This window comes from Podarcis cretensis (genome assembly GCF_951804945.1).
Source record: "Podarcis cretensis genome assembly, chromosome: 1".
NCBI classification, from domain to species: domain Eukaryota; kingdom Metazoa; phylum Chordata; class Lepidosauria; order Squamata; family Lacertidae; genus Podarcis; species Podarcis cretensis.
Window position 1 is genome coordinate 9,280,403 of NC_137170.1, and position 13,046 is coordinate 9,293,448.

The following is a 13,046-nucleotide window of genomic DNA, read 5'->3' on the forward strand; positions in this document are numbered from 1 at the left end:
GCAGTTCTTTTCTGCCTCTGAAATGTAACCTCCCCCAGGTATGTTGGTTTCTGCTGTGGAGTTGACCTCTGTTTGGGCACAAGCGGCGTCCATGTCTCTTGGTTAGGGTTGCCAACTCTTAATTGGCCATTGCACCCTGTGCTTTTTAACATCAGCTTGTTGCGCAAGAAATGGGGGTGAGCGAATAGCAAAACATTCTGTATTTGCAGATTTCTGCAAATCAGGCTGCTGAAACAGACACAGAAGTAGGGAGCATAAAAAAAAAAAAATCCTGATAAGTTGGTAGTCATACTGTGGTGCAGGTGGGTAAAGTGTTTGATTCTGAATCCCCGTGAATTTGAACCCCCTTTAAAGCCACTCTAATCTTTTTGATGAATTGACATAAACTGCCCTCCACCCCCCCCAAATGACACCTGTAAGATGAGTTGCAAGAAGCCTCTTTGCTTGAAAATTGGCTTTAGTTTTTCATACTTGAAGTTTATATTTTATATCTGTGATTCCCACATGTGCCTTTCTGCGTGTCTCAGTGTACACTTAGTTAGGCTTACATTCTAGTTTATAAAGAACTGAAAGCTGATGTTTTAACATTTAATTGATAAGTACACATACGGTCTAGCTTATAAACAGTCACTTAACCTCAACTGAACCTGAGCTCGAATTAAAAGCTAGGCTTCCACTTTTTGTTCATAATCTGCCTTGTTCCAATATCTGGGTTTGCACCTTTTGGTACAGAACAATTGTGTGTGTGGACACACACTCTTGTGCAGTTATTAATGTATTAAAGGTAAAGGTAAAGGTACCCCTGCCCGTACGGGCCAGTCTTGACAGACTCTGGGGTTGTGCGCCCATCTCACTTAAGAGGCCAGGGGCCAGCGCTGTCCGGAGACACTTCCGGGTCACGTGGCCAGCGTGACATCGCTGCTCTGGCCAGAGCCAGAGCCGCACACGGAAACGCCGTTTACCTTCCCGCTGGTAAGCGGTCCCTATTTATCTACTTGCACCTGGAGGTGCTTTCGAACTGCTAGGTTGGCAGGCGCTGGGACCGAGCAGCGGGAGCGCACCCCGCCGCAGGGATTCGAACCGCCGACCTTTCGATCGGCAAGTCCTAGGCGCTGAGGCTTTAACCCACAGCGCCACCTGCGTCCCCTTATTAATGTATTGGGAGCAATTAAATCACTGATTGATTCTCCAATATTTGCAGCAGGGCTAGTGTGCGGTGCAATGGGGTCTAGCTTCCACTGTGCAGCAACCTTCATTATACCTGCCTCTTCCACATGAGGCCTTGACACATTTTAGTATAAATGCTGTCAAAGGAAGTGCAATTACAGCAGAACCTCGGTTGTTGAATGCTTCAGAAGTAGAACATTTCGGCTTTTGAACGCCAACAACCCAGAAGTGAATGCTTCCATATTTGAACATGCCTCAGAAGTCAAACGGCTTCCAAGGTCCATTTTTCCATTTTTTCGATGGATTTTGCCAACTGCCCATTGCTCCTCAGTTGTCGAACGTTTCAGAAGTCAGAACAATTTTCCGGAATGGATTATGTTCGACAACCGAGGTTCCACTGTAGTAGCATCTTCGGGTATTAGCAAGAAGCTTTATTTTTGTCCTCATTTATGTCATTAGGCATACATACACAGGTGTGTACAGGGGAACTGCCATAACAAAAGGACAACTCATGGTGAGTTCTGGCACCTCTTTTTCTAGAAAAATAGGTGCTATCTAGCCAGTGAACAAGAGCATTATAAACATACGCAATATAAAATCATCCTTTTACAAAGCACAGAATATCAAGTACCTGTTGAATAACCAAGGGACAGACTTCCATAATGATGGTGCAAACATGCTGAAGGCCCTGTTGCCAGTCACTACAGCCTGAACACATGGCACCCCCAGCAAGCGCCCGTCATCTGAGAACACATTCCAGAAGTGCTTTTAAGCCAGACGCCAACATCTTGGGCCCATATTGGAAGGTGTCTTATACGAAGTCTTGCCTTAGTTCATCTAGTCTGGCACTGGTTCTCTCAGGAGGAGTTGGGCATCCTTCTTAGCCTGGGCGCCCAAAATGGTTTTCACAGGAGATTCCACAGAATTTTCTTCCTTGACACAAGGTCACCAAGGGTTTTCTGGTGTGCTGTTCTGTTACAGGCAACTCTCCATTTACACATGCTCAATATGTGTGTGACCGTGCACACATGTGTCGTACTGAACCTGGAAGTGCCCCGAGAAAGTAAAGGACCAGAACAGCGTGGGGGCTGAGCGGGGTGTTTGCAGGATTTTACAATGGTGTTTCAAATATATGCCATTTCGCTTAAACACATGGTGCCTCGGAATGTAACCCTCTCGTAAATGGTGGGTTGCCTGTATTCCCATTCTGTTGCCCTCTTCTAGCTGCTAAGCAAGCCTAAGAGTAGTAAGGCATCATGAAAAACTAGGATGGAAAAGCTGAATATCTCCTCTGGGGCTGTTGAAGTCCAGCAGCATCTTAAACTTCTTCACTTCTGCTCTAAAGTATGTGTTCTCTCTTAAGACAATTTAGCTGCGTGCAGCAATTTAAATTTTATTACTGACCAGCTGGAGATGAAAACCACTGTGGGGTAAGATGACTGTCAGTGGTACATGGTAGTGATTCAGAAAGGCCTGTGTCCATAGTTCGTAACAGGCAACGATTCCTTTATTTTGTAAATTCTGTGGTGGTTCCCAAGCAGAAGATAATGGATGCTGGTTACCAAGACACTTAAAAGGTATTAAATATTACAGTAGGAAGATTTGAAAAATCACTTTGCTTTCCTCCCTCTTGCTAGTAATAAAAGATAATTCAAAATGAAGCAGGCTGCAAGGCAGGTGAGGTTTAAGGAGTGTCTAGGTTAGTGCTTCTTGTTCTATGGCCACAGATACCAGAAGAAAAAGCAGATGTAATGTTGCAGTTGACCAGGAGAGAGCTCATGTAGTGAGACGCTTCTGGGGAGAAGGCTCCCCTTTGCATCAGATAATGATGTCTTGACTTGTGGTCATGCTTGAGCCCACTGAAACTGCTCTGTACTTGCATGTTGTTCCTCCGATACTGCATGGCCTGCTGGGTAGTAATGTCAGTTGTGCAATTATTCATGCACAAAAGGTTGTTTATAAATATACAGAACAGTTCCCCTAAAGCAGCGGTGGGGAACCTGTGGTCCTTCAGGTGTTTTTGGACTCCATATCCCATGAGCTGCACTCAGCATGTTCTATAATTGGGGGACGATGGAAGTTTTAGTCGAGCATCTTCCCAAGGGCTACCTGCTCTCACCTGTGGCTCCCAGAAGCTGCTAGCATGTGAAGGTGGAATGGCCTCCTTCAAGAGGTTGTAGATTCTCCTTCCTTGGGAGTTTTTCAAGCACAGGTTGGAGGGCCATCTGTCATGGATGCTTTAGATGAGATTCCTGCATTGCAGCGGATTTGACTAGATGACCCTTGTGAAAATTCCTATCACAGGATCCCTTCCAACTCTACAACTCTATGATTATATGACAGCGGCCACACCCCAGGAAACAGTGGGGGGGTGCGAGGGGAGGTTGAGCAAGAAGCACTACAGGGAGTTAGAAGCTGGTAGAATATGCCCAATGGTCCCCCCCCCCCCCGAGGGGGTGGTTATTAGACCTAAAGTTGCTCCAATCAGGGTTATGGAGAATCTGGTTTTTAGAATGTGGCTTTCACTTTCATTTTTTTTGGAGAAATGCTGTTTTATTATCAATACAGTGGTACCTCGGGTTAAGTACTTAATTCACTCCGGATATCCGTATTTAACCTGAAACTGTTCTTAACTTGAAGCACCACTTTAGCTAATGGGGCCTCCTGCTGCCACCGCGCACAATTTCTGTTCTCATCCTGAAGCAAAGTTATTAACCTGAAGCACTATTTCTGGGTTAGCGGAGTCTGTAACCCGAAGCATATGTAACCTGAAGCGTATGTAACCCGAGGTACCACTGTATTTAGAATGGCACTCTATTAGTAAAATTTTCCTTTTGTCCCTTTATCCTCTTCAGAGAAAATGAGATTCATTCAAGGTCTGAGTGAATGAGAATGGGCCCAGATGTTCCTCTGCTGAACGACCACAAACAAGAATTCCTCCTGAAACGTTTTCCGCAGACTGTTTTGGGCGGCCCTCGATTTAAATTGGGACACCCTGCGCCTCTTTATGTCTACGTGAACCAGATTCTTCTCTTCCTGCTACCATGTCTTCTGGGAGGTGTGGGGACCCTGCTCTACCAACTAAGTATTCTGCAAGACTATTCTACGGCTGCTGTCTCTGGAGGACTCATGCTAGTTGCAGCTGTTACTGTCCAGGCAGCAAGCCTGTATGCAAAACAGAAAACGGCTTCGGTGGAAAGAGTGCATACTCACAGTACCCTAACGGATGAAGATGAATGGGAGTTCTCTAGTTGTCTGGGCTCAGAGACAGTCAAATTTATTATTCCAGGCAAGAAATACATAGTTAACATCATTTTTCACTCACTTCTCGCTGGGGTGCTGTGTGGCTTAGGAACTTGGTACCTTCTACCTAATAGAATCGCCTCCTTGTATGGAGGTAACATTGGAGGAACTGTTATGATCTTTGTCTTTGGTTGGGTGACGGTCTGCATTGGAGAGTACTCCTTAATTGTCAATACTGCTTCAGAGACAGCTACTTACCAAGCACTAGACACTTACGAAATTGTTCCTCTGATGAGACCTTTCTACATTTTTGTCTTCTTCGCAGTGGACCTCACTCACAGGTAAAAATGTGCTGTCTACAGCAGTGACTGCGTTAGAAGATTTTAATTTATTTTTTGCTGTGGAAGCCAGGTGTAATGGTTCTAGGGGTTGCTCGTGCGTAAACCGGTGCAACACCTGGCTGGTTTGCCTGAGTGAACCTTTTCTGTCCGGACAACCACTCACCCGTGGCTGTCTCAATCGCTGGCAGAATCCGTCAGTGGGCGTTTCTTGAACTTCTTCCAGCAAAGAAGCTCTTTGACGCCTAGTCTCCTCCTACTCTCCCTGCGTGGAAGCCTTCTGCGCAAGGAGGGTGTAGGCAGCAGAGGATCCTTACTCTCCCTGCTGGTCCCTGGCAAGGAGTCATGGGACCGCCTCGCCGATTCCCCCATCTGCCCCCCTTCTCCACTGGTGCTACGCTGATTCTCTTCCCCAGAAGATGGGCTGCCTCTCCCCATCCCGGGACGCTCTCTGGGACCCCTCCGGAGCCCGCTCTCTCCCTCTGGCCCTGATGGCAGTTCCCTGACACCAGGTTATAATCTTTTAAACAAATCAGTACTTTTTACTGGTCCATCTTGTGCAACATCTTTCTGTAAACATTTGTATTTAGTTACATATATTGAAACAATCCGTAAGAAGGGCTCAAAAACTCTTCAGCAAAAGGGTGGGCGGGGCAATGCGACTGGATGTAAAAAGCCTGTCTTCTGTCACAGAAATAATACATATTTCCATTTTTTGTCCAGATTCATTGCTGATGTTCCAGCTTTAAAACTGGCAAACCAGATTTTGCACGTTGTGTTTTTGTGTTTGCCATTCTTGTGGACTCTGGGAATTTTGCCCCCACTGGACGCACTTTTTCTCTGGGGAATGGAACAAGTGTTGGAGCTTGGTCTAGGCGGTTCACCCATGTCAAGTAACACAAGGTAATCATTGTTTGGCATAAGAATACACATTTATTCCTCTTCAGTTTCATTCTGTTTTATGGGTTTTTAAATGCATGGTAAATTCTGCATTTTAATATTTTTGTTTTGTAAAAGCAATGAACAAACAGTAGTAATCTGTTGCAGCAAAAACAACTTACTTTGTGGCATCTTAAAGGCGAAGACATGTATTAAAGCTTAACCTTTCATGAACTAGAGTCCTCTTAATCAGATGCAGGAAGCATTATCCTAATGGAACTGTAAACAGTGACGTTTGAAAGAAATGGCCTGCATTTTGCATCCTCCTGAATTCATTCCTTAAAATTCCTCACCCTTTGCAACTGTATCTGCCGATTTAGGTTAACATTTTCATATCTGTTGGCGTGAACTCCAGTCTAAGATAATTTATGCTCTCATAAGTTTATTAGGTTCTGGGGTGCCAATATATTCTTTATTTTTTAAAAAACCATGCAGTTCAGCAGAAGCATATCCCCAAACTACACACAGGCTTCAAAGCAAGTTTCGCAAACCCTCCAGACAGTTTGCAAAACTGCGTAGGAGATGAATTGCTAATATGATGCTCAACTCAAACTTCCAGTATGCCGTGTTGTCATCACATTGTGTATAGGACCAGGAGCATCCTGTTGAAAATCACAGTAGGTGAAGAAGCTGATCCTTGGATCTGCTTGTGGTAGAATGGAAAGGTATGAACACGTGAAGCTGCCTTATACAGACCCTCTGGCCCATCTAGCTCAGCATTGTCTACACTTACTGGCAGAGACTGTCCAGAGTTTCAGACAGGGAGTCTCTCCAAGCTCTACCTGCAGACGCCAGGTATTGAACCTGGGAACGTCTGTATGCAAGGCACATGCTCTGCCACTGAAGTACAGTGGTACCTCGGGTTAAGTACCGTATTTTTCGCACTATAAGACGCACCAGACCATAAGACGCACCTAGTTTTTGGAGAAGGAAAACAAGAAAAAAAATATTCTGAATCTCAGAAGCCAGAACAACAAGAGGGATCGCTGCGCAACAAAAGCAGTGATCCCCCTTGCTGTTCTGGCTTCTGAGATAGCTGCTCAGCCTGCATTCACTCCATAAGACGCACACACATTTGCCCTTACTTTTTAGGAGGGAAAAAGTGAGTCTTATAGAGCAAAAAATACAGTACTTAATTCGTTCCGGAGGTCCGTTCTTAACCTGAAACAGTTCTTAACCTGAAGCACCACTTTAGCTAATGGTGCCTCCAGCTGCTGCCACGCCACCGGAGCACAATTTCTGTTCTCATCCTGAAGCAAAGTTGTTAACCTGAAGCACTATTTCTGGGTTAGCAGAGTCTGTAACCTGAAGCGTATGTAACCCGAGGTACCACTGTATGGCTCTTCCCAAAATGAAAATAGACCCAACTCTCTAGATGTCATTTATGACTTCTTCCTAACCAAATAAATCTTTTTTCTCCCCTTTCTAGGCTGCTATTCATGTTTTTGATTTCTGTGGGAACAGCTGTTGCCTCTTATTTCATCCCCAGCACGATTGGTGTCATCCTTTTCATGGCTGGATTTGGATTTGCATTGAGTCTTAACTTAAGAGAGATTGGGTTTGCGTTCAAGTGCACTGTGATCAACTTCTTAGCCTCCGACAAGTTTACAAAGGCACCTGGCTGTTGTGGGACCCAGTTTGGATGGCGGGAATTTGTTTTCTATTTGACTGCATTGACTCTGGCTCTCCTGGAAGCTGGCCTGTTGCACTCCTTCCTGGGTCCTCAGGCGTTTTCTAAAACCAGCCTCCAGGCTGTTGTGAGCTATTTGCTGATGGCATTGCTCCTTGCGACGTGGATTCTTGGACAGATTCAGGCCGTGTACCTGTTTGGAATGTTGCGAAACCCGTTTTATCCAAAGGATGTCATGACTGCGAATGTATTTGTGGAGAAACAAAAGAGGCTTAAGAAAATTGGTGTGCTCAGAAGGATTTTGCTAGCTGTAGGTAAGAGAGTCTGCAGCCTTCTGTATTATGTATAAGCTGGAGACTGAAGAAAGATCATGAAATGTTCTACACGTACATTCCAAAATAACCCACATTAAGTGGAGACAAGGCATTTAAATCTTAATGATCTGAGGGTTTACTGAATAAGTGTTCCTTTATAAATGCCACATTCTGTGGAATATACTGAATTGCTGAGTTCTCACTTAAAAATAAGCTTCGATTTAATTCTTAGATTCTAAAGCAGGAGTGAGAAACCTGTGGCCCGCTAGATGTTGCTAGACTACAACTCCCATCATCCTTAACTATTTGCCATGTTGAGTGAAGCGAGTCCCCATTATATCTGGAGCACCAATGGTCCGCTAACCCAGTGCCAATCTAGAAGAAGGCATTTAGGAGATAATATCTGATTCTCTACCTAAATTAATCATTCAAATAAAATACAATTTAGCTGGTGTACTGAATTTTGGAATACAGTAGAAGAATTGAATTGGCCATTATCTAACACAGAACTGTAGAATTTAAGGCATATGAAGCAATGAAAAACAATAGGTTTTAATATCAAAGGCAATTGACTGGGATATCTAATTTGACATGTTACAACTGATTTCAAATGTTTCAGAACATCCCTTCTCTCCCACTCTCCCCAATTTGCTGAATAAAAAACTTGTTATAATTTTTTTCTGTATAGTATATCACTTCTCTAGCAATTGGCAGATCAGTCTCATTATACAAAAGGGCTACTGGATTACACTGACTTCAGAAAGTGACAAAGACATTATGTCAATGCCCCTTGCAATAAGATTTTCAAAACAGCTTACAAAATGAAACATAAAATTGCTTGACATTAAAACAAAATAAGAACCAGTTATTAAAAGTCAAAACTGTTAGCACAACACTAAGGTTGCAGTTAAGCATTTTCAAATGAGGGATGAATGTCTGCCCACTCAATTTTGAAGAGATGTTAGAACATAGACACCTATCCTGTAGACACCTTGCATTTTTGCCAGAGATAAAAGCCAATCTGGGCCTTTCATAAGATCTTGGGACCAGTGAGAGTCACCTAGAGAACGTCAGCCACTTGAGAGCCACATAGCATCAGTGTAAAAGATTTTTAAAGGCCTGATAATCATTACGTATATAATTCCACTTTTACCTGCATGCACAAATTTAAGTGCACTGTGTTGAACTCTGTTTTAGTAAATGAAACATTCATTGCTGCCGCCTTTCCAGCTTCCCAGGGAATCCCAAATAGACAAAACTCTGTAGATCATGGTTGCAAAACCTCTGTTCTGAAGCATGCCCCTTATGTATATACTTCTTGTATAAGGAAAAACATTGTGCATAATTTCTTTTCTCTTGTAATTTCAGTGTCTCCATTTGCTATGATAGCGTTTCTTTCCCTAGACAATTCTCTGCATCATCTTCCATCTGTATATGTTTCCATTGGATTCTCAAGAGGCTTTAGAATGGTAACTTTTAAGTATTTTGTAAAAATAAAAAAAAAAGCACATGGAAGAAAAGCACTTACTTTTTAGGGAAGATAGAATAACAAATGGATGTGAGAATTACATTTTCCAGTTCCTGAAAGGGGATATTTATTCATAATAAGGGATTTTGACCCACGTAATTTGGTGGTAGACAATGTGACTTGTATGTTCACTGCCCCAAGTTTAAATTTTAAGTATCTCTAGTTAAAGAGTTCTTAGGTAACATTGACCTAAGTCATTGTTGGTCGTTGTTTGGATTTAGGCAAGGGATTGCTCTCTGCCGCAGATACCATCGTGTATTGTGGAGGGTAAAAGACTGGCCAGCTTTAACGTTGTTTGTAAGGATTACTGACATAATGCATGCAAAGTATTTTGACTACTTGGAAAGCATTAATAGAGCACTATTTATAAAGTGCTTTTTCTATTATTAGCCAAGGTTCACTCTAGCTTACTGGTTTGATGTACCGTGTTTAAATCTAGATGTATTTTGTGTCTGGAATATTGCCATGGTCTTGTATGGAGTTATCTAGTGCAGAATTCAGCTTGCCAAGTTTGAGTTTATTGCTACTTTTTTCTTTCTCTTCTCCCCTCTCTCTCTCCGCCCCCCCCCCCCCACTGTTTATCACCATTTTGGATGTGCTGTTGAGAAAATGGGGGAATTATATGGTCTGAACTTTGAATTCTGAGAGAGATACGAAAAAAGCTGGCAGTGGGAGCAGCTGGTGCGAGTAATTTCTTGCTCTCCGTTATGGGCTCTGTTTGTCTGACTCTGCCAATGCTCTATTGCCCAATCCCATTTTATTTTCCTCAGGACCTGAGTAAATGTTCCAGATTAATTGAAAACCTGATTCTTGGAATTAGAGCAAGTCACACAAAACAAGCACATGGTGGACTGCACATGTTGTTCTTAGCCTAAGGCAGTACTTCTATAACCTAGCAGTTCAAAAGCACGTCAGTGCAAGTAGATAAATAGGTACCGCTGTGATGGGAAGGTAAACGGCGTTTCAGTGAGCTCTGGTTACCGTCACGGTGTTCTGTTACACCAGAAGCGATTTAGTTATGCTGGCCACATGACCCAGAAAGATGTCTGTGGACAAATGCCAGCTCCCTCGGCCTGAAAGCAAGAAGAGCGCCGCAACCCCATAGTCACCTTTGACATGACTTAACCGTCCAGGAGTCCTTTACCCTTTTATTTTTTAACTTCTATAATAATATGAGAATTACTGTATGGGACAAAAATGGCAAACAGAGGAAAGACCAGCAAATTTTAGGCAGCATTAAAAAAAAAAAAAAGAAGACACTTGAATAGATCTTTGGTGGTCAGGCACCCAAAAACATTTGAGAAACTCCTGCAAAACAACAACAGAGGAATAACAGCTTTGGGTTGTATCCAACACTGCATGAACAGTGTTCCAGTTCTGAGGGCCTTCTGGCCTTTCTCTCACTGCAAAAAGTTACAGGGAACCAGGCCTTCTTGGTAGTGGTACCTGCCCTGTGGAACGCCCTCCCATTAGATACCAGGGGATGTTAAGGGGGAAAATAACTACAGTGGTGCCTCGCAAGACGAAATTAATCCGTTCCGTGAGGCTCTTCGTCTAGCGGTTTTTTCGTCTTGCGAAGCAAGCCCATTGACAGCTTAGCGGATTAGCGCTATTAGCGGTTTAGCGGATCAGCTGATAAGCGGCTTAGGGCTTAGGAAAAGGGGGAGGGGAAAACCCCACAGGAACTTGCAAGACATTTTCGTCTTGCGAAGCAAGCCCATAGGGAAATTCGTTTTGCGAAGCGCCTCCAAAACGGAAAACCCTTTCGTCTAGCGGGTTTTCCGTCTTGCGAGGCGTTCGTCTTGCGGGGCACCACTGTATCTTGAGTTTTAGAAGACATCTGAAGGCAGCCCTGTATCAGGAAGCTTTCAATGCTAGATGTTCACTTGTATTTTTATATTAGAAGTCGCCCAGAGTGGCTGGGGCAACCCAGTCAAATGGGTAGGATAAATTATGACTATTAATGGGCCTCCATTTCCTCTCGTCCCCATGTGCTTCCGCGTACCTCCAAAATCTCCTCTGTTAGGTCTCCAGAGCAGATTTTGAGGGTGCACGAGGGGGTTGTAGAATACAAGTGAGGAAGGCACAGTTCTGTGGTACACACAGAATTCCGTTGCATTCCCTTTTTATTTTAAGTATTAAACTTCAGATCAAGAGTGAGATGAACATATTGTGAGTCAATAAATAATCTCTGTTCCAGGTATGGCAGGATACAGAGCATGCTTTGTTGGATATGGTGGTGGTGTCAATTGTGCAGTTGCTGGTGTTCAATACTGATCTTTGGTGGAATAGAAGCTTTGATACAGGAATCAGGCTCTTGCTGGTAAGTCTGATATTATTTGTAGCTTCCTTCAGCATTACTATTCCTCCTTTCATATATATATCCTAGGTGGTGAACCAAGTAAGCAGAAATTAAAGCAAATTATTAAAAGGCCAATTAAAAAATAAACAAGTCAAGAACAACAAGTCAGAGTTGGTATCAAACAATGGCACTGTCAAAACCTGTTTTTAAAAGGTCAGACCTGCCTCTTGGAGAAGGTTAAGTCCTAGCTGCTCACCAAAAGGCAAGCAGTAGTTGGGCCAGGGAAAGTTTCTGTAGCAGGTGCCACCACTTAAAAGGTCCCGTGCCTCATGCCTTTCCCCCCTTTCTATTTTGATTCAAACCAGAGTTAGGGTCAGAAAACCATGTGACAACCAATTCAAGCTTGATAATTATATTCTGAGGGCATTCCAACAACTTTAGCAATACAAAGTGCTGTAGAAGAGCCTACAATTTAAAGAAAAAATGATATGCTATTTCTGTCCTGCTAGGTCGGAATAATCCGGAATCGACTGTTTCAGTTTGTTTCAAAACTGCAGTTTGCACTTACTGTTCTCTTGACATCATGGACAGAGAAAAAGCAACGCCGGAAGTCCACTGCTACCCTGATTACACTCAACATTGTCTTCTTTCCAGTTGTACTGACCCTCATATTGCTATCTGCACTTCTGTCTTCCCCCTTGCTGCCCCTTTTCAGTCTCCCAATATTTCTGATTGGCTTTCCAAGACCTATCCGAAGTTGGCCGGGACCTGTAGGTGTGACTGCCTGCATATGTCCTGACACCATATATTATCAGCAAATGATTCCAAGTTTGACTACTGCATTGCAGTCAGCACTGTCCAATGGTAGCCTGGGTAAGTAAGCTTCAAAACAACTTTGTCACTCATTAGATCACATTTTATCATGTGCTGAAAGCTGACCTGACTACATGGCTATGAGGCCAGTTTGAATCGGACCTTTTATACTCAGAAGCCTCCAATTGATTGTAGCAGCTGTGGCCTCTAAAGGCTGCTACAGCTGAATGGAGGCTTCTGGGTATGTAGGGTATGGTTCAGTCCCATAGTGGTTACCAGATCTGGAAAATGATTTTCTCATATCAGTAAATGGATATAAAAAGCAGGTGCAATGTAAGAAGACTATTCTTTGTTACTAGGGTTGATGGGTGGGGATCTCTGTTAGACATTTTCAAAGGTAAGGGGAGAAATGCAGTAGGAAACCTCTTTGGCTCACATTGGAGAGTGCTGTGCTAGGGCATGTATGCCTTGGGGATTTAAATGATTTTAAAAATTAATTATCAGGAAAAAAATTACCTGGTCTTTAATGGGCGAGGCCTTGACTAGACATGTCTTGGCAGGATATCACTTTATGGTTTAAGGTTAAGGCGTATTTTATCAGTTTTGGCAGCTATGCACAATTAAGGAAACCTTTACAAAAACGTTAGCAAGAGAATGCACTCTATTAGCTCAGCAGGATAGAAAAGGCTATTTTAAATTTTAACTAATGTAATGGCAGGTTTCTTAGATTGCACTTGCTTTATTCTGAAACTCTGTAGTTTTAACTGCGCCA

The 13,046-nt window shown here is 43.2% G+C and overlaps 1 protein-coding gene and 1 long non-coding RNA gene across 3 annotated transcripts in view; one reads left to right on the top strand and one right to left on the bottom strand.

The window, feature by feature from the left end:
* LOC307208869 overlaps positions 1–13,046 on the bottom strand; it is a 288,717-nt gene that overhangs the window by 83,955 nt on the left and 191,716 nt on the right. The gene's annotated exons all lie outside the window — the stretch shown is intronic.
* The window catches only part of PCNX4 (pecanex 4), a 22,453-nt gene continuing 9,407 nt past the window's right edge, over positions 1–13,046 (top strand). Inside the window, exons 1-7 of one of the 2 annotated variants that reach the window (XM_079984741.1) lie at positions 1–38; positions 4,023–4,751; positions 5,472–5,651; positions 7,117–7,631; positions 9,000–9,100; positions 11,360–11,482; positions 11,971–12,334. In XM_079984741.1, coding sequence (XP_079840867.1) covers positions 4,054–4,751; positions 5,472–5,651; positions 7,117–7,631; positions 9,000–9,100; positions 11,360–11,482; positions 11,971–12,334 — 1,981 coding nt within the window. In that variant the 5' untranslated portion in view covers positions 1–38; positions 4,023–4,053. The remainder of the gene's footprint in view (positions 39–4,022; positions 4,752–5,471; positions 5,652–7,116; positions 7,632–8,999; positions 9,101–11,359; positions 11,483–11,970; positions 12,335–13,046) is intronic. The other variant, XM_079984740.1, reaches the window with a different exon arrangement.